The sequence below is a fragment of the Gigantopelta aegis genome, chromosome 15, assembly GCF_016097555.1.
Source record: "Gigantopelta aegis isolate Gae_Host chromosome 15, Gae_host_genome, whole genome shotgun sequence".
NCBI lineage: Eukaryota > Metazoa > Mollusca > Gastropoda > Neomphalida > Peltospiridae > Gigantopelta > Gigantopelta aegis.
This window is the reverse complement of record NC_054713.1, coordinates 40,478,647-40,501,339: the sequence shown is the minus strand read 5'-3', so window position 1 is coordinate 40,501,339 and position 22,693 is coordinate 40,478,647. Positions and strand designations below refer to the sequence as shown.

General features: G+C 34.5%; 1 protein-coding gene across 8 annotated transcripts in view; it reads left to right on the top strand.

Moving 5' to 3' along the window:
• The window catches only part of LOC121389972 (basement membrane-specific heparan sulfate proteoglycan core protein-like), a 299,120-nt gene that overhangs the window by 160,933 nt on the left and 115,494 nt on the right, over window positions 1-22,693 (top strand). For 7 of the 8 annotated variants that reach the window (XM_041521661.1, XM_041521660.1, XM_041521659.1 and 4 more), the window contains 7 exons: window positions 3,726-3,857; window positions 5,517-5,645; window positions 9,300-9,428; window positions 12,532-12,660; window positions 13,190-13,318; window positions 16,022-16,150; window positions 20,870-20,998. In XM_041521661.1, coding sequence (XP_041377595.1) covers window positions 3,726-3,857; window positions 5,517-5,645; window positions 9,300-9,428; window positions 12,532-12,660; window positions 13,190-13,318; window positions 16,022-16,150; window positions 20,870-20,998 — 906 coding nt within the window. The remainder of the gene's footprint in view (window positions 1-3,725; window positions 3,858-5,516; window positions 5,646-9,299; window positions 9,429-12,531; window positions 12,661-13,189; window positions 13,319-16,021; window positions 16,151-20,869; window positions 20,999-22,693) is intronic. The other variant, XM_041521663.1, reaches the window with a different exon arrangement.

Genomic DNA, 22,693 nt, shown 5'->3' with positions numbered 1-22,693 from the left:
GTTTGTATAAATGTATGTGTGTGTTCTAAATGTATGTGTGTGTTCTAAATGTATGTGTGTGTTCTAAATGTATGTGTGTGTTCTAAATGTATGTGTGTTCTAAATGTATGTGTGTGTTCTAAATGTATGTGTGTGTTCTAAATGCAACTGGTGTGCCACTCATATTTTAAACACAGTTATGGCTATTAGATGTTTAATTAACTGAACATTTTTTTTTTTTTTAATGACTGTAATTATTGGAGAATTTTAATATGTGATATAATATGTGTTTTTCCATTTATGGATATCCTCAACTGTAATCATGTGAAATGGAGTTTAATTAACTGAGTGTTTAATTAACTTGTAATACTTTAATGTATCTATTATTAACAATTATGGAACATATTTAAGAATTTGAATTGTACATGATATAGTGTGTGTTTCGACGCCAGTGGATTTTTTCAGTGGCAGTCAAATGAAACAGAGAAGTCTTTGAACTTTTTTAACACAATATTGAACTAAGAAATCATAAACACTGGTGCTTTAGAATGGGTAACAGTATTTTTATATGATCTTCATTGGAAAGATACACACATAAATTAATGAATGAGGCATTCTTGGAAGAAGACAAAAATTGGACAATCTATTATAAATTAATAAAAATATAAAGATATATAAATGTAGATGGGAGCTTTAACTTTTTGCCATTTTAGTGCTTCAATGCTTTCATAATGGTAAGAGGGAGACTTATCAGTGGTTAAGCGCTCACCTCATATGCAATCGATCTAGGACCGATCCCCATTGGTGGGGTCATTGGGCTATTTCACATTTCAGCCAGTGCTTCATATCTGATGTAGCAAAAGCCATGGTATGTACTATCTTGTCTGTGGGATGGTACATACAAAGATCCCTTACTGCTAATGTAAAAGAGTAGCCACTGAAGTGGCAGTAGTGGGCCAGCCATTTGGAGGAAATGAAAGTTAAAAACAAAACAAAATGGCTACTCTTTATTTACATCACAGAAAATAGAACATGTTTTGTAGGTTAACTTATTTTATAAAAGCTAAAAATGTATGACTAATATTGAAAATGGTGTTGGTAGCAACATGATTATTAACAATTATAGTTTACAGGATATGGGAGTAGATATTACCACTAATTCATTTTAACCCTATCTTCATGTTGGATCCATGTTTTCTTCACTTGAAGCACCCTCCACCCCGGCCCCAGTTGTGTGTCAGGCAAACCAGTTCACATGCAACAGTGGAGATTGTGTCCCAACCTCTGACCTTTGTAATGGCCGTTATGACTGCCCTGATGCCAGCGATGAGCTGGACTGTCGTAAGTTGCCCCTGACAACGTAGAATTCCAGTCGTACTTTATCCTTGACAATATAGATTATTTCCCCAAGCTGCTATCAAACTTTGTCTTTGTAGGTGTAGATTATTATCTGAGTTGCTATCAAACTTTATCCTTGACAATATAGATATTTCCCTGAGTTACTATCAAACTTTGTCTTTACAGTGTAGATTATAATTCTTGGCAGTGTAGATTATTTTCTGAGCTGCTATCATACTTTGTACTTGACAATGTAGATTTTCTGAATTACTTTCGTATTTTGTCCTTAACAATCATACTTTATCCTTTGGCAGTGTAGATTACTTTCCCCAAGCAGCTATTATACATTTGTCCTTGACAATGTAGATTACTTTCTGAATTGTTCACTAATAGAAGTTGTCCTGGACAACATGTAGATATCTTTGCCATGGAAGTCTTCTAACTAAGCATCTCAACTTTTCTTAGATGTTTGTTAGTTGAATATCTCACCTTATCCTGATGCTTGTAGATATCTTTGTCACAGAATAGCTCACCGTATCCCAAGGCTTATAGATATCTTTGTCACAGAATATCTCAATTCTGGGGCTTGTAGATACCTTTGTCACAGATGTTTTATAGTTGAATATTTCAACTTATCCTGTGGCTTGTAGATACCTTTGCCACAGATGTCTTCTAGTTGAATATATCGCATTATCCTTGGGCTTGTAGATACCTTTGTCACAGATGTATTCTAGTTGAATATATCACATTATCCTGGGGCTTGTAGATACCTTTGTCACTGATGTATTCTTGCTGAACCTTGTTCTGAGGCTTGCCACAAATGTATTGTAGTAGAACATCTCATCTTAGCTCTGTCCAAGTCTTATGAAACTCTTGTACCAATAAGAATGTCTTGCCTTGGTTCCAATCTTTTCCAGTCTCCTGTACATGTAGATAACAGACTGTCTATCAGTATCTTCTGGTAGAATGCTTTAGATAAAGTCTCAGTGATGAAAAGCATCTGACTGGCTTTGTAAGTGAAGTCCTGCAGATGTCCTCTACTTGAATGTGTTGTTTCAGTACCATTGCATGTTGATGAAGTTCAACCAAGAACTGATGAAAGAATGCTTTAGGCTTAGGTCACAATGCTGCACAACATTAATCTTTGCTTTTTAGATGAAGGTCCCGGGCCACACCACTGGCTATCCAGAGACTGGGCCTGGGATGGACATGCCCAAAACCTCATTGGTATAGGGGCATTTAAAAAGCTCTCTCTCTCTCTCTCTCTCTCTCTCTCTCTCTCTCTCTCTCTCTCTCTCTCTCTCTCTCTCTCTCTCTCTCTCTCTCTCTCTCTCTCTCTCTCTCTCTCTCTCTCTCTCTCTCTCTCTCTCTCTCTCTCTCTCTCTCTCTCTCTCTCTCTCAAAATCCTGGCTTTTGCTTTATAGATGAAATTCTATCAAAATGGTTATGCTTTATATATGTCTTGCTTGGGTTTAGATCTTATAAGATTTTTATCTTTTAGGTCCAAATGTTACAAGATAATTGTAGATGACATTCAACGAATATCTTTTGGAAGAATGCTTTACTATGTTAATTGTAGTAGAATGTATTGTTTGACTTAGATCTTTATGTCTTGTTTTAGGTTCTACTATTACAAGATCATCTTTTGGAAAATTGTCTTGCTTTACGTTCAGAGATTATAACATTTTGTTCCATAGATATCTCACACAGAATATTTGCTAGTGTTCTTTAGGTCTTGTTTTAGGTCTAGATGTTGCCAGACCATTACAGATGACCAATATATCTTTAGGTTAATTGTTGTAGAATCTCATCATTACTTTCAGACAACATTGTGCAACCAAGATCTGAAATTCGTGTAGTGTTGAAGGGGCATATATAGGTGTTACTTTCTATATTTGGGGGGGGGGGGGGGGGGGGTCTATCTCAGTCAGTACAGCACTCAGCTGAGCTGCTTGTGGCATAGGATCAAACCACCTCATTGGACCCATTCCCTTACTGGATTTCCCCCCCCCCCCATTCCAGTCTGTTTCCCATGATTGATATATCAAAAGCCATGGTATGTGTTGTCCTGTCTGTGGGATGGTGCATATAAAATATCCCTTGCTGCTAATGGAAAAATGTAACGGATTTCTTCTAAGGCTATGGGTAAAACAAATGTTTGACATCCAATAGCTAATGATTAATAAATCAATGTGCTCTAGTTGTGGTGTTAAACAAACCAAACATTAACTTCATATGATGGTGGCTTTATCTTTTGTTTCCTTGTTTTGTTTCATTGGTTCTAATGGAAAAATGCAGCAGGTTTTCTCTAAGACTATATGGGTAAAAACAATTACCAAATGTTGAATCCAATAGCTGATTATTAATAACTTTAACTTTGTGATAACAAATGCATGTGATAATTTTAGCTGTTGTAACAACACCGGAACCTCGTTGTCTTGACAACCAATTCACCTGCAGTAGTGGTCAGTGTATCTCAGCAGATTTAAGATGTAATCGACGGTACGACTGTCGTGACGGCAGTGATGAACGAAACTGTCGTAAGTTGCAAATTAGCTTGTAAAAACATATACATATATATATACCAATACTTTGCTAGTACACAAAATATGCTTAAATTGACACTTAACATGCTTATAATATGTACACTACTATAGTCCTTCCCACAGGGAACGGTTTTTTTTTCATACTATGGAATTTACTTCAAGTTATTTATTTCTGAACCGATTGCTTTCTAAATAGCACACAAAAATAGTATTTTCTATTTGTTATTTCAAAAAAACTTTTACTTTTCTTCTTACATCAAACAAAACTGAAATTATTTACAAAAAAAACTACATTTTTGTAGGAGGATGGGACGGACTATACATTTTACTGTAATGTGAATGTATTTGTAGACAAAATGATTTCATACACAGTGATTTCCAGTAGACGATTACAAGCAATTGCTGTACAGTGAAATGTACAAAAAAATGTAGTGTCAGTCATACATAAATGTGTCATGAGTATAAATTGGTAATCACTTCAAGATTTTTTTTCCATTGATATAAGAATAGTTACTCTACATAGGTACTTATTTTCCTTGTTTCAAAATAAGCAATATTGTTTCATAATTAAAGTGCTGATTATCATACAGAATTGGCCAATTATTTTTAGTTTACCTCTTGTGCAACAGACTGAGCCTGTTTGAGCACTGTTCCTTGCCCTTTTACATTCTATCAGGAAATCACTGTACAGTGTATCAGGAAATCACTGTACAGTGTATCAGGAAATCACTGTACAGTGTATCAGGAACTCACTGTACAGTGTTTCAGGAAATCACTGTACAGTGTTTCAGGAAATCACTGTACAGTTTTTCAGGAAATCACTGTACAGTGTATCAGGAAATCACTGTACATTGTATCAGGAATCACTGCACAGTGTATCAGGAAATCACTGCACAGTGTATGAGTAAATTACTGTACATTGTATTAGGAAATCACTGTACATTGTATTAGGAAATCATTGTACATTGTATTAGGAAATCACTGTATATTGTATTAAGAAATCACTGTACATTATATTAGGAAATCACTGTATATTGTATTAGGAAATCACTGTATATTGTATTAGAAAATCACTGTATATTGTATTAGAAAATCACTGTACAGATTATTAAGAAATCACTGTACAGAATATCAGGAAATCACTTTGCATAATAAAAGGAAATCATTGTTTAATAAATCAGGAAATCAATGCACAGTGTATCAGGAAGTCACTGTACAGTGTATAAGAAAATTACTGTTCAATGTATCAGGAAGTCACTGCACAGTGTATCAGGAAATCACTGTACAGTGTATCAGGAAGTCACTGTACAGTGTATAAGGAAATCACTGTTCAGTGTATCAGGAAGTCACTGCACAGTGTATCAGGAAATCACTGTACAAGTGTAATTTCTGCATGACATTTTACAAAAGTGGCAGAGTGAGGTCTTAAAATAGGCAGACGGCCTTAAATTGACCAATCCTGTCCATTGATGTATTTGATATATAAACCAATAACACAGCACGATGCATTTTAGCTTTATTTATTGTATGCTTCATTTGGATCTTTTCTTTCTTTCTTTTTAACCACTTTAAAACAAAACAAATTAAAACACAAATAGTTTATATAGCAGATAATGAATATTAATATGTGTATATATACTCCCATTTTAATAGCTGTTGCCACACCCGCACCTGGTTGCCAAGACAACCAGTTCACCTGCAACAGTGGTCAGTGCATCGCTTCTGATTTACGATGCAATCGCCGTTACGACTGCGATGACGGGAGTGATGAGAGAGATTGTCGTAAGTTTTCTACAGTCGTGTCTTGACAACTTCTAGCAGCTTTTTTTTTATAGATGTGTAGCCCGTGTACCCTCATAACAGCATACCACCACCACCCTATACCCTTTAGTTATTACTGCAATTTGCACATGATGTTTAGAAGCGTTTTAATATCAAATTGTCACTCATTTTTTAGTTTATTTATCACACTAGGCACCTAATAATCATCATAGTATCTGGAGTAAAAAATGCTAATTTGAAAAACAAAATTATTTCAAAATCATCGTTCTAGCCAGTGCGCCACAACTGGTATATCAAAGGTCATGGTATGTGCTATCCTGTCTATGAGATAGTGCATATAAAAGATCCCTTGCTACTAATGGAGAAATATAGCGGGTTTCCTCTTTATGACTGTGTCAAAATGACCATATGTTTGACATCCAGTAGCTAATGATTAATAAATCAATGTTCTAGTGGTGTTGTTAAACAAAACAAAATCAAAATATAGTTGTTAAACCCATGGTGGGGTTTTTTCATCATTCCTACCAGTGCCCCACGACTGGTATATCCATGGTATATGCTATTTTATCTGTGAGAAAGTGTCTATAAGGGATCCCTTGATGCTACATGTAACTGAAAATTGTAGCAGGTTTTCTCTGAAGACTACATTCAGAATTACCAAATGTTTAACATCCAATAGCCAGTGATTATTAAATCAATGTGCTTTAGTGGTGCCATTAAACAAAACAAACTTATCTTCATTGTACTCAAATATTTCACTGGTAATGCTCCATGACTAATCATATACTTATATAAAAGGGAATTTAAGAAAATTAGATTGTCATTAAAAACAAAAAATCCACTCTTCCTTTGTGTGTCATGTTTTATGACAGCTTCCTTAATTTGTATTTTATTTTATACTGCTTTCTAAAACACTGTTTCTGTTTTTACCAATTAATCTTTTTGTAGTTTTTGGCTATACTTCTAACAAGCATGTACCTTTAAAGGGACAGACCCTAGTTTCAGCCCATGAGAATGAACGCTAAGTTTAGTTAAAGGGACAGACCCTAGTTTCAGCCCATGAGAATGAACGCTAAGTTTAGTTAAAGGGACAGACCCTAGTTTCAGCCCATGAGAATGAACGCTAAGTTTAGTTAAAGGGACAGACCCTAGTTTCAGCCCATGAGAATGAACACTAAGTTTAGTTAAAGGGACAGACCCTAGTTTCAGCCCATGAGAATGAACGCTAAGTTTAGTTAAAGGGACATACCCTAGTTTCAGCCCATGAGAATGAACGCTAAGTTTAGTTAAAGGGACAGACCCTAGTTTAAGCCCATGAGAATGAACGCTAAGTTTAGTTAAAGGGACATACCCTAGTTTCAGCCCATGAGAATGAACGCTAAGTTTAGTTAAAGGGACAGACCCTAGTTTCAGCCCATGAGAATGAACGCTAAGTTTAGTTAAAGGGACAGACCCTAGTTTCAGCCCATGAGAATGAACGCTAAGTTTAGTTAAAGGGACAGACCCTAGTTTCAGCCCATGAGAATGAACACTAAGTTTAGTTAAAGGGACAGACCCTAGTTTCAGCCCATGAGAATGAACACTAAGTTTAGTTAAAGGGACAGACCCTAGTTTCAGCCCATGAGAATGAACACTAAGTTTAGTTAAAGGGACATACCCTAGTTTCAGCCCATGAGAATGAACACTAAGTTTAGTTAAAGGGACAGACCCTAGTTTCAGCCCATGAGAATGAACACTAAGTTTAGTTAAAGGGACAGACCCTAGTTTCAGCCCATGAGAATGAACACTAAGTTTAGTTAAAGGGACAGACCCTAGTTTCAGCCCATGAGAATGAACACTAAGTTTAGTTAAAGGGACATACCCTAGTTTCAGCCCATGAGAATGAACACTAAGTTTAGTTAAAGGGACAGACCCTAGTTTCAGCCCATGAGAATGAACACTAAGTTTAGTTAAAGGGACAGACCCTAATTTCAGCCCATGAGAATGAACACTAAGTTTAGTTAATCTACAAACCTGTAACACATTTGGATAAAAGTTACAATTGAGTGAAACATGAGTTTGTGACTTTGAAATGGTGAAATACCCTCTAAAAATAGACTAAAACTTGACTCCATAACTGTTATTTCTCAGACACACGTGCATTTTGTGATATTAAAAACACCAGGATGACCAAAAAACATTTTGAATCTAAACAATAAAATCTAAGTAAAGTATGATTTCAGTTATCAAAAACGGCTCTAATAGTAAAAAATATGCCTTAGTGTTTAAAAACTAGGGTATGTCCCTTTAATCTTTTTGTAGAATAGTGCATTAAATAAGTATTTTATATTTTATCTTTACTGAATTTTTGTATAAACTGGCACCATCACAGAGTCCCATTCATTGACAATAGCATGTGAGAAATCTGTTTAATGTGGTACCCTGTGTATACCAGCATATTTTGTAAGTGCTCTTTGATCCAGTTTAGATAGACCTCCACTATAATTACAAAAGATCTAAATTAACCAAAGTGATTTTAACTAAAATCGCCAAAGTAGAATTAAATAAATTGGTTATGATAATTAGCAAAATTGGCCACATGAAGTAGTTGAAGGATTTATATAAAACAGAAAATGGTTGATATGATTATTATGCTAAGAATATTTAAAGTTCGAATGATTTAATCTTCTTTTTTCTCTCATCTTTGAGTACAGAGATATCTCATGAAAGACTAATTATGATTCTGTGAAATATACATGTATTTTTTTCTCTTATGGGCTATTGTTATTGCATTTAGTGAAGGATGTTAACTCTATTGTTATGTTTGTAACACTTTCAGATGAATATTTTGTGAATGAAACCTTCATTATAAAAGCTATCTTGTTAATTCATAGTGTAAAATTTTATTTAACACATGTCACAAAAATACAAATAGAAAAGTTACTTATTCAGCCATCTTTGTTAGTGATATTTTTACCACCTCAGGTATACTTTTTTCTATCCTACATGGCCACATATGATGGATTCTTATATTCTCCCATCCCTAGCCATGCAAGACAGACCCATTCCATGATGTCAGCCCATGCAGAATAAATCTGTCTTGCAAGGGCTATGACGAATTTAACATGGGGAGTATTACGTTGTTGGTAATATATGACATCATATCAATGCGAGTTGGTTAGTTTTAGATCGATATTTTGTTATAGATGTTATTAGAAAAAGACTCCATCATATGCGGTCATGTGGGATAGAAAAAGTACACCTGAGGTTTTGGAAATTTCGACCCTGGGACTTGGCAAGCCTCGTCCCATGTCGAACTTTTTACCACCTCGGGTGTACTTTTTCTTTCCCACATGGTCACGTATAATGGATTCTTATAATCTAATCCATGTGCATGAATCTTAAATGGCTTTAAATGGATAGCCTTCCAGGCGCTTGTGCAGGAAAATGTTGCGGGGATCTAGACTGTTGCAAGTGAAGTTTTTAAGGGGGTCTGTGTAAAATACACTGAAAGAAAACGTAACCTGCACATGTGCCTGACTTATTTTAAATCCCTTTCTTTTTGTTCTTTTTTAAATCTTATTTGGTTTCACGTGTTTCATGGTGTTGTATAATACACATATCTGTCCATTTTAACATGTACATGTATAAACAATAGTATTCTGATTTCACTAGCTGTCCCAACTCCGGCACCTAGTTGCCTTGACGACCAGTTTACCTGCAACAGTGGTCAATGCATCGCTACAAATTTGCGATGCAATCGCCGTTACGACTGTGATGACGGAAGTGATGAGAGAGATTGTCGTAAGTTATCTATGTACAGTCTCTGCTTGGCACACCATTTTAAAAGTACACTGGATGGCTTCAGAACTTTCAGAAGTTTGTTTTTTTAATTTGTAGAGATGATTAATCATGTAGCATATGATTAAAATGTTTTCAAAACCACTGCTTGCACAATAGTATATGATTAAATTGTTGTCACAGTCTGCTTTGCACAACACCATTTTGAATTATGCTGAATGACATCAGAGCTTACAGAAGACGTTAATTTGTAGTGACCATATGTAGCATGTATATATGATCAAAGTGTCTTCAAACCCACTGCTTGCACAATAGTATATAATTAATTTGTTTTCAGTCTGCTTTGCACAACACCATTTTGAATTATGCTGAATGACATCAGAGCTTACAGAAGATTTTAATTTGTAGTGACCATATGTAGCATATATATATGATCAAAGTGTCTTCAAACCCACTGCTTGCACAATAGTATATAATTAATTTGTTTTCAGTCTGCTTTGCACAACACCATTTTGAATTATGCTGAATGACATCAGAACTTACAGAAGATTTTAATTTGTAGTGACTATATGTAGCATTAGATTAAATTGTCTTTAAAATCACTGCTTGCACAACAGTATATTATTAAATTGTGCAGTCTATGTTTTCCATAACACAATTTTGAATTATATTGGATGGCCTCAGAGCTTACAGAAGTTTTTTAATTTGTATAGTGATGATTTTTAGCATATGATTAAATTGTCAACACTATCACTGCCTACATAACACAATGCAGTATTATGCTATACGACATTACTGAGCTTTCACAGCTGTAGTGGCAATTTGTAGATTATGATTACCATAAATTGCCATCATTATCGCTGAGGGTGGGATGTAGTCCAGTGGTAAAGTGCTCACTTGATGCACGGTCGGTGTGGGATCGAACCCTTTTGGTGGGCCCATTGGGCTATTTCTCGCTCCAGCCAGTGCACCACGACTGGTATATGAAAGGCAGTGGTATGTGCTAACCTGTCTGTGGGATGGTGCATATAAAAGATCCCTTGCTGCTAATCGAAAAGAGTATCCCATGAAGTGGCGACAGCAGATTACCTTTCTCAATATCTGGTCCAACGCCATATAACAGTAAATAAAATGTGTTGAGTGTGTCCTTAAATAAAATATTTCCTTCATTATCGCTGCTTACACAAGATACCATGCAGTAATTTTATTTTTTAATTTGTAGAGGCAATTTGTAGCTTATGATTAAATTGTTTTGAAAACCACTGCTTGCACAAGATAGCATGATATAATACTGAGTGCCCTCAACACATTTACAAATGATTAATATGTAGTGGTAATTTGTATATAGTTTTTTGATTAAATTGTTTTCAAAACCACTGCTTGCTTGCACAAGATAGCATAATATAATGAATAGCATTAGAACATAATTCAGAAGTGTTTAATTTGTATGGGCAATTTGTTGGTTCAAAATCACTTCAAGGGACAGACCCTAGTTTTTAAACACTAAGGCATGTTTTTCACTATTAGAGCCATTTATGATCACCAAAATAAACATTACTTATATTCTATTGCTTAGATTATCCATTTCCGTACAACTGAAGTGTTTCTGGGCATCCTGGTGTTTCTAATACCACAAAATGCATTTTTCATATTTTTAAAAATGCATGTGCATCTGAGAAGTAATGATTATGGAGTCGCGTTTTAGTCTACTTTTAGAGGGTATTTCAACATCACAGAGTCTTGTTTCAATCTGTTGTATCCAAATTTGTTACAGGTTTGTAAATTAACAAAATTTAGTGTCCATTTTTACGGGTTGAAACTAGGGTCTAGGTGAAAAATATGCCGTAGTGTTTAAAAACTAAGGTCTATCCCTTTTAAGTAGCATATACTTAAATTGCCTTAAAAATCACAGCTTGCACAAGTTAGCATAATTGTATTATACTGAATGTCATCAGAGTATTCTGAAGTTTTTCATTTGTAGTGGTAGTTTATAGCATAAAGTTAATTTCTTTTTCTCTCACAATCACTGCATGCACCACATACATGCACATGTTGCATATTATTATACTAGATATAGAATCTTTCTGTTTTCAGGTTTTATATTTGTAGCATACCTTTAAATTGATTCCATTGTCATGCCTTTTACAATAATAATAGACTCAACACAACATGGCATTGTAGTATAATGGATAGCATCTTTCAGTTTTTCCAAGTTTTAGTTTTGTAGTGTATTATTATTAAATTACCTTCACAGTCATTGCTTGCACAAGATAATATTATACTAGAGATCATCTTCGAGTTACAATATCTGACTGCAAAAATCTGCTGTCATTAAAACAGCCCCAAGTTCAGCCAGCAAAAGTTTTGCTAACGTTTCATAAACTATTTGATTGGTTCCCCAACATGGCAATTTGGTTTACAGTGAAGCACATAATCCAGTGTAGCGGATGTTTTTCCACTTGGTCTGGCTGAACGCAGCCCAGATTTTGCTACACCCAATTTTTGTTAACATCCTGTCAGATGCATTCTTATAAATGTGTTTGACTTGTGAATGCTGTGATATATGTGCAAATTTTAATAGCTGTAATGAAACACTAATTAAAGCACATACAGCTGTTATATTCTTAATGATATCATTGATATATCTGTGATATATGTGCAAATTTTAACAGCTGTAATGAAACACTAATTAAAGCACATACAGCTGTTATATTCTTAATGATATCATTGATATATCTGTGATATATGTGCAAATTTTAACAGCTGTAATTAAACACTAATTAAAGCACATACAGCTGTTATATTCTTTATGATATCATTGATATATCTGTGATATATGTACACATTTTAACAGCTGTAATTAAACACTAATTAAAGCACATACAGCTGTTATATTCTTTATGATATCATTGATATATCTTTATGTACACATTTAACAGCTGTAATTGACTATATCTGCTGATATTCTTTATATCATTGATATATCTGTGATATATGTGCAAATTTTAACAGCTGTAATTAAACACTAATTAAAGCACATACAGCTGTTATATTCTTTATGATATCATTGATGATATATCTGTGATATATGTACAAATTTTAATAGTTGTGGTCACACCATCACCTCGTTGTCGTAGCAACCAATTTACCTGCCACAGTGGCCAGTGCATTGATGCACGTTTGCGATGTAACCGACGGTATGACTGTCGTGATGGCACAGACGAGAGAACCTGCCGTAAGTTACAAGTATTAAAAGCTTTATGCAAAAAGTATATGCAACATGTATCGGCTTGAAATAAATCGACCATTATTTTATACTCATTTGTTACTTGCACAATTTAAAGTTTTGCCTATTCAAGTTCTAACTGCAATGTTTATTTGTGATATATATAAAACAGTACAAAATGAAAGAAACACATACATGTATAAACAAGAAACTAACAGTTACAAATAAAAGCTTTTCTAAAAAAAACCCATCATTTTGTTATGTGCACAATAATAAAAAAAAAAATCCTATTCCAATCTTAGCTGAAATTTTGATCTTTAAGTAATGTATTAAGACAACGTAACAACATAAATACAAAAGTAAAAGATTAAAATTTAACTGTAAATTTTACGAATCATAACAAATTACTACAAATGAATCTTTTACTAGTACTGACCAATACTTATACACATTAAACAAAGGTTTTAATATATTTAATTAAACACTAAACATATTATGGCTATTATACTATTTATGATATGTGTGCCAATTTTAATAGCTGTGGTCACACCTGCACCAAGTTGCCGTAGCGACCAATTCACCTGTCACAGTGGCGAGTGTATCGATGCTCGTTTGCGATGTAATCGACGGTATGACTGTCGTGACGGCACAGACGAGAGAAACTGTCGTAAGTTACAAGCAAAAGCTTTGTGCAAAAAATATATATGCAAAGTGTATTGGCTTGAAATGAAAATATCTTTTAATTCAATGCATTTCATTTTAAAAAGTTAAATTAAACATTTTGTGCAAAATAATTATATCAGTTTGAAATAATGAAGCCTGTTTTGAAAAAACAGATTTTGTACCTTCACAAATAAAAGTTTTTGGTTTTCAAGACTTAATTGCAATTTTGGTTGTGATAAAAAAAAAAAAAAAAAAAAAAAAAAAAACCCGAAGCTGTCAAAAATGTCAGAATTGGATAAAGACGATGTAAAAAAACCCACAACTTATCATGTAAAAGCTTTGCACAAAAAATATATGTGCAAATTGTATCGGCTTAAAATATGAAATTGCCATTGTTTATAATTAATGCACTTTTGTTACTTGCATAGTTAAACAGTTTTTCTTATTCAAGTCCTGATAGCAGAAAAAAAGACGGAAAGACCACAGAAAAAAAGTTACAAGTAAAAGCTTTGCACAAAAATATATGGCTTGAAATTTAATTTTCTTGTTTATATCCAATTAAGGTTCAAGCACACTGTCCTGGGCACACACCTCAGCTATCTGGGCGGTCTGTCCAGGACAGTGGGTTAGTTGGTTAGTAAGAGAGAAGAGGGTGTAGTGGTCTTACACCTGCCCATTGAGTCATTAAAACTCACTCTGGGTGTGAGCTGGTACCGAGCTGTGAACCCTGTACCTACCAGCCTTATGTCCAATGGCTTAACCATGACATCACCAAGGCCGGTTGCTTGAAATGAAACTTTATTTACTTGTTTACTTTGTTAATTTAAAAAAAAAAAAAAAAAAGGTATTATTAAAATGGGCACCTCTTGATGCAGTACTAGATAAGCAATTAATAAGTTATATATATATACTACTCAAAAGAATTTAAGGGTCAAAAATTTATAACCAAATAAGTTTCAGAGTGTATTAGATTGATGATGTAAACTACACCAAAAATTTAATTTATTGTTCCATATTTACAAAAACCCACAAATAAACGTCACTGTATACAAGGAAGTCACATGACATGCTGTCAAAGTTGAAGGTTGTCAAACATGGATTTTACACATTAGAACATTCGTTTAATAGTGTGTGAATCCACCCCTGGCGCGAATACACTCGACACATCGTTGCCTCATGCTGTTGATCAGACGTCTGAAGAACTCTTGGGGAATGGCCTGCCACTCTGCCATAAGAAGACCCAGATCATGAAGGTTGGCCGGAGGGGCATGGTTATCTCCTGCCTAATTCGTCCCAGGTGTGCTCTATTGGGGCCAAGTCAGGCGAATATGCTGGCCAATCCATCCTGGCGATACCTTGTTGTCTGAGTAAGTCCGTTACCACCCTGGCACAGTGGGGTCTGGCATTGTCATCCTGCAGAACTGCCCCGCCGCCAATCTGCTGAAGGCCTGGGAGAACCAACGGCCGGATAATCTCATTCAGATAGCGGATTCCATTCAGATTGCCATCCACCACATAGAGGGGGGTCCTGCGGTGGATAGAGATGCCGCCCCACACCATGACGCTGCCACCACCAAACCGGTGACGTTGTCTAACGTTAACGTCAGTGAAGCGCTCCCCAGGACGTCTGTAGACACGAACCCGACCGTCGTTGAACTGGAGACAAAACCTGGACTCATCAGTGAACATCACTCGACCCCACTGAACACGTTGCCACCGCAGATGAAGCGTGCACAAGTGAGGTCTGGCCGAACAGCCTGGCGACGGCAGCGTAGATTATTGGCTCTCAGACGATTGCGTATGGTTTGATCAGACACTCGAGTTCCAGTCGCAGTCCGCAGATTGTCACGTAATCGGCGTGCAGTGGTTGTGCGTTGACGTAGAGCCATATTGGTGATGTAGCGGTCCTCTCTATTTGTAGTGCTTCGGGGTCTTCCCGAACGTGGACGATTTCGAACAGAATTCGTTGCTTGGTACCATTGCCACAGTCGGCCAACGACACTCTGACTGACACCAAGTCTCAGAGCAACATTTCTTTGTGTATTGTCATCCTGAAGCCAAGCAATAGCCCTTCCTCGATCTTCGATAGTCAGTTGAAGTCGTACCATTGTCGAATTTGGAGTGTGCACCGTACACGAACGCAAGCTCCAATTATACGGAAATTCAGCATTGGGAACATGGAATACACGTGCAAAGCGTGCAAATGAAGCGCTTTGTGAAAAAGCAAGTTAGCAGACCTTTCGCTTTCGCCCTAATTTACGTGCAAATGTAAGCATGTTTTCGCCATTAGAACTAGTCGACAGTGTCAATGACAGTGGATTTTAATTCATTTATGGGTTGCTTAGACCCACTTTCGTCAAAATGGAACAATACCATGCGTGACATTATGGTCTAGCTAATATAATTGACATTCAGAAAATAATGTCGAAAATATCGTCTGACCCTTAAATTCTTTTGAGTAGTATATATCAGAATTACCTAATCATTTTAGCCACTTAAATTTGGAAAATAATATCTTTGATAAATAAATACAGAAATATTTCAGTAAACTCACTTTTTACTATAAATTTTATTATAACAAATTTGTAACTAATGGTATTTTTATCGATTTGAATATAAACTTAAATTATTAACAACCAATAATTAAAAAGTGAACATTAGTCAAGTACATATCATTAATGTGTGATATGTGTGCCAATTTTAATAGCCGTGGTCACACCTGCACCTCTTTGCCATAGCAACCAATTCATCTGCCACAGCGGTGAGTGCATTGATGCACGTTTGCGATGTAACCGACGGTATGACTGTCGTGATGGCACAGATGAGAGAAACTGTCGTAAGTTACAAGTAAAAGCTTTGTGCAAAATTATATATATGCAAATGTATCAGCTTGAAATTATCTTTTGCAAAAAACAAACATGTACGTGTAATGTGTTACTTTGTGATTTTGGGTTTTAATTTTTCAATTAAAATTCATGAAAAAATATCCTAATGATTATTTATTTTGATAATTAAAAAACCTATTCCGCCATAAACATTTAGTAAAGAATTTGACTAAAACATATTTTAGCTCCTATCCCCCATTTAGTTGGCTCTCTCTCTCTCTCTCTCTCTCTCTCTCTCTCTCTCTCTCTCTCTCTCTCTCTCTCTCTCTCTACCTCTCTCTCTCTCTCTCTCTCTCTCTCTCTCTCTCTCTCTCTCTCTCTACCTCTCTCTCTACCTCTACCTCTCTCTCTCTCTCTCTCTCTCTCTCTCTACCTCTCTCTCTACCTCTACCTCTACCTCTCTCTCTCTCTCTCTCTCTCTCTCTCTCTCTCTCTCTCTCTCTCTCTCTCTCTCTCTCTCTCTCTCTCTCTCTCTCTCTCTCTCTCCCTCCCTCTCTCTCTCTCTCTCTCTCTCTCTCTCTCTCTCTCTCTCTCTCTCTCTCTCTCTCTCTCTCTTTCTCTCTCTCTCTCTAATCTTAAAAGCTAATTTTCTACATTAACAACTGAGTTTAATTTGCATAATTTATTATTAAATCACTGCTTGCAGCATTGTACCATGTACTTGAACAAAGACAATTAATGTTAACACATTACATTTTTAAATTAAATTAAATTAGATTACTAACTTTATTTTATGCACTTATGCAAAGTTGAAATGTTAATAAGTAATAAGCCATATTATTAAATGAAGTTAGATTATCACATTTATTTATTGCACATACACAATGTCAGTTTCTATGTTAAGTTATATTATTGAAATAAGTTAAATGGTTAATTTATTTCATGTACATATATGTACACAAAGACAGTAATACCATATTGTTATATTACTGAATTTGTTTTAAGCGCTTTTGCAAAGAGCTATTATCTTAATTAAAGTAAAAATGTTAAATGTATTTGACAAATACAAAAACATTCATCACATTTACAATAATTATGAACATATTAATTAATGTACATGTATGTCATGGACATACATGTAGATGTCAAACCAGAGCGAACTGCAGGTTCTGTCTCCGTCTTCTTTGTTTGTCTGTCTGTCTGTATGTCTGTATGTCCGTCAGGGTGGTTTTTTCACAATGTCTCATGATACACAGCTGAAATTTTGTGTATAACTTTATCATGTTCTGTTACAGATAAAATTTGACTTTCGAAGCAATTTACCAATTGTTCACAGAATTATGGCCCTTGAACTTAGGAGATATGAAAATTAGCTTTCCAGACTAGTTTTTTCAATGCCTGAAGATATTAACATGAAATTTTGTATATAGCTTTATTATATACTGTTGCAGGTCAAGTTTTAAATTTCATGGAAATTTACCCATTTTTCACAGACTTAAGACCCTTGAACTTAGGAGATTTGTGCCCAGTTGGAGACATGTATTGCTTTAGCATTGTGCACACTATATTTTAATCACACAATTATAATATATGATGCACATTCACCATGTTAAATATGTATCCTCTCTTTCTGTACCACTTGCTGTACAGGCTTTTCTATTGTTTGCTCAGCCACTATGTAATCATTATTAAAATAACACTTTGAACAGTATGTGATTTTATTATTATTTTTTAAATATATAATTACATGTGTATGTGCAGTAAAACGTCTCAAAACCGGACCCTCTGTAAACCTGAATTCCCTCAAAACTGGACGTTTTTCATGATCCCTTTTTAAATATCACTCCAGAACATACATTATAACCTCTTTAAACAGGATATCTCTTAAAAACAGACTTTTTACTTAGTCCCTTGAGTGTCCAGATTAGAGGGGTTTTACTGTATTTCAGTTCCTGGATTTTGCTTAAATATTGAACATAGAGGGATGAATTTATGATGCCTGTTTTGGGGGATTTTTTTTTAATGCAAGTGTGTAAGCTGTGTAAATGTATGTGGTTAAACTCATATAAGACAAATGGTGGGACATAATACAGTGGTAAAGCATTCGCTTGATGTGTGGTCAGTCTGGGATCGATCCTCGTTGGTGGGCCCATTGGGCTATTTCTCGCTCCAGCCAGTGCACCACAACTTGTATATCAAAGGCTGTGGTATGTGTTATCCTGTCTGTGGGATGGTGCATATAAAAGATCCCTTGTTGCTAATCGAAAAGAGTAGCCCATGAAGTGGCGACAGCTGGTTTCCTCTCTCAGTATCTGTGTGGTCCTTAACCATATGTCCGACATCATATAACCATAAACAAAATGTGTTGAGTGCATCATTAAATAAAGCATTTTCTTCCTTAAAATAAGATTAAAACAGGCATTGTAAATTATACCCTTTTTTGTCTTTTTTTTCCTGTACTCATTATAGTTGTCATATTATATATATATATATATATATATAAGATTCATATACATATGTGTTTAAACTATATTAAGGGGTTTCACTATCTTGTGTTTGATTGGTTGACATATTTGATGACTATGTATGATTCACAATATGATATACCATAAGTATATTTCTATTATCCTTAACAGAGGTGAATCTAGGGGGTGGGGGCCAGGGGCAATAGTGGAAATTTTTACTCTTGGCAAGCCTCGTCTCAGGTAAAAATTTCCACCATCTCGGGGTGTTATTTTTCTATCCCACATGACTGCATATGATGCAGTTTTATGATCTTTCATAGCAAGTATCTTGAATTTAAAACATAATTGGTGTTGTAACTAACAGCCTGTTTTTAGATAAGTATCTAGTTTTAACATATAATATTTAGCATTTCCAGTGCCATCAAAGTATGTGATATTTTTCAGATCGCTTACTTTGAGAATTTGATAACTTTGCAAATTAGATGTAAATTAAATATCGAGGTCACAGCACGTTTATTGACTTTTAGCAAACTTATTATGGTGATACTCCATAATTGATGTATGCACTTATAGTCATTAAATAAAAACATTTTAATAGCAAATTTACACTACAAGCTTTCCAGCGTTCAGAAAATAAAAAACGTTAAGCACTAGTTTATTATTATGTAAGGATATCCAAAATGACATCATTCACGTTTGACATCATTTCCATTCAAAAAGAAACCATGCCACATATTCTTTGAATATTTGAATATCGTGTAATGGCTGACTGGAATTAAAGTTGTGTATACTTACAAAAACAGTTTGTATTAATTAAGCTTGAGATTATATGAGAAAGAGATTATTACCCTTGTGTGTTTCGTTATCGTCAATATCATATATTAGGAATAAAAATAATGTATTATGCTCATCAGAGGCTCGCACAATACAATTTTTATTTGTAATATATGATATTGACAATACCGAAGAACATATATATAAATCTGTTTTATCAGTACGCATTTTTAATTTTAGTAATACACATATTTTCTTGTTGTAGCAGCAGTGTACATGCATTGTTTTAACAGTACATATATATATATTATTTTGTTTTGTTTAGCATTACATTTAATGTGTTAGCAGTGCATGTACAAATGTATTTATTTCAGCAGTATACATTTTAAGTTGTTTGGAAGTATGTTTTAACAGTAAACATATAAAATTCAATTGCATGCTGATCAACTGTTGAGCTATTTTAATATTGCATGTTTGATTTGTATTATTTATATATTAGGGTATGTTTTTCTTTCAGCTAATTTAGATTACATTTAACATTTTAAATTAATGTTTATTGACAATATATATATATATATATATATATATGAATATGGATATGGATATGTATACATGTAGATGCTTGACTGCAGTAATCAGTTTTAGCTGTTTTAACTTTACAATATTCTGAGAATTTCAGATCACTATTGTCTGATATATATTTTCTAAACAATTTACTAATTATTTTCTTTGACTAATTTTAAGGTATTTTTCTTAATCACTGTTGGGCATGGGAGGGGTCTATCCTAATCAGGCCTCACAACTGGTAAATAAAATGCTATCATTTGTACTACCCTGTCTATGGGGGAAATGTGTATATATCTATTCCTTTTCTTTCCTTTCCAAACAAGTATGTAAATAACTATATTATAGATACCAAGTAGTCATATCTTAAATCTTACTGAGGTATTGTTAAACAAACATTCAGACCTGACAGTTTACGGGGAGGTATATATATCTCTCTCTCTCTCTCTCCCGCAGCCCATCACACCCCTGAGACTAGTTCAAGGAGAGTAAGTTCCCCTTAGCCTGTGAATTTATATGGCATCAATATGCTAATATCTTAAATGGCTCCCCATAATCTGAGTTAGGGAAGCAATTAATCACTCCCCTAAATTTTTCACGTCAATGTCAGAATATTTCTTTTCTTTCCTTTATAAACAGCACGTATGACTTATAGATCTACATTATTGTATATACAGGGCTTTTCCATGAAATATATATACTATGAAACCTGTCAGAACCAGACCCTCTGTAAACTGGAATTCCCCCAAAACCAGACATATTTCATGGTCCTTTTTTACAAATCAGTACAAAAATTAACCTCACTAAACTGGATACCTCTTACAAACTGGACATTTTACTTGGTCCAAAGGGTGTCCGGTTTACAGGGTTTTCACTGTATCTGTTTTTCAAAAAAATTCACAACCGCATTGCATCTATCTTCAACAGCCGCACCGACACCAGCACCCTCGTGCCATGATGAAGAGTTTACATGCAACAGCGGTCAGTGCATATCGTCGGAGTTACGATGCAACCGTCGTTATGACTGCGATGATGGGAGTGATGAGAGAGATTGTCGTAAGTTCCCACCTCTGTGCTTCTTAGTGTGTTAACAATATGTGCTGCATGTAAAAACTTTCATCATAGCAATATAACTGAAGTCATTGGTTCATGGTTCATTGGTTGGTCGATTTTTTATTAATAGGGCCATAACTATAGTCCTGTTCAATTGTTTAAACCCTAAGTTTTCTTAGCCATAGTTATTTATAGGAGAATGAACCTGCATTCAAAACATACAGAGATATTTGTGCATTTTAGATGATGAATTGTATATAAAACCTGTCGGTGTTTGGGTTTGTTTTCATGCAAATGCCAAAAAAACAAGCATTGAATAGGAATTAAATCTGGCTTTTGCAAAAAACTTAGGTCTAAACAATTGAACAGGACTATAGTCTCCAATAATGATGGTTGGGGGGTTGGGGGCAGTAAAAAAAAAAATTAAGAGCACAACTTCAGAGCATGAAATATTAATATGGCCTGTTATTTTTTTGTAAAGGGACATTCCTCAGTTTGCTGCATTGTAAGATGTTTCCGACTAATAAAATATTTCTACAATTAAACTTACATATTAAATATATTTTCTTGTTTAAAATATCAGTGTCTGTATATTCAGTGTGTTTCTGGTCGTCTTAATATTTGTAAGAAGCCCAAATTAGATTTTGTCTTCAAATAATTTCGTACGTATGAAAAAGAATATTTTAGAAAATAAAATGAAATTTAACCTAGTACAAATATTAGAATGATCAGAAACATGTTTAATACACAGCCACTAATATTTCATGTAATTACAATCGTTAAAAAGTCTGTTAGTCGATAACATCTTTAAAATTGCAAAAAACTCAGGAATGTTCCCTTAATAGCAAGCCTATAAAAAGATTATAAGTACAGCTCTGATTATTTTTTATTATTTTATATTAAGGAAGTAGGAAAAAAAAAGGAAAAAAAGATTACAGAAGAAAAAGTTGATTTGATTATATGTAGGTTTGTTTCCGGTTACCTGAACAATATTAATTTTAACCTGTCAACTTTATATATTTTTTTCAAAATAATTACCAGTTACTCAGTTGTAGAGTGCCAAAACACATTGAATTTGCCAAAATTAATAATTAAAGCAGGAAGTTATAAGTAATCTATAATTTAACAGTTAAAAAATATAATAGATAAAAATATTTCCTACTACATGTCAGTGACTTGAGACAACTTTTTTTTAAAGGGACAGACCCTACTTTTTAAACACTAATGCATATTTTTCACACAGACCCTACTTTTTAAACACTAATGCATATTTTTCACACAGACCCTACTTTTTAAACACTAATGCATATTTTTCACACAGACCCTACTTTTTAAACACTAATGCATATTTTTCACACAGACCCTACTTTTTAAACACTAATGCATATTTTTCACACAGACCCTACTTTTTAAACACTAATGCATATTTTTCACACAGACCCTACTTTTTAAACACTAATGCATATTTTTCACACAGACCCTACTTTTTAAACACTAATGCATATTTTTCACACAGACCCTACTTTTTAAACACTAATGCATATTTTTCACACAGACCCTACTTTTTAAACACTAATGCATATTTTTCACACAGACCCTACTTTTTAAACACTAATGCATATTTTTCACTATTCGGGTCTGTCCCTTCAAGCAAATCTTTCATCGGATATGATGATTATTGGTTAGCTGAGTCATCCA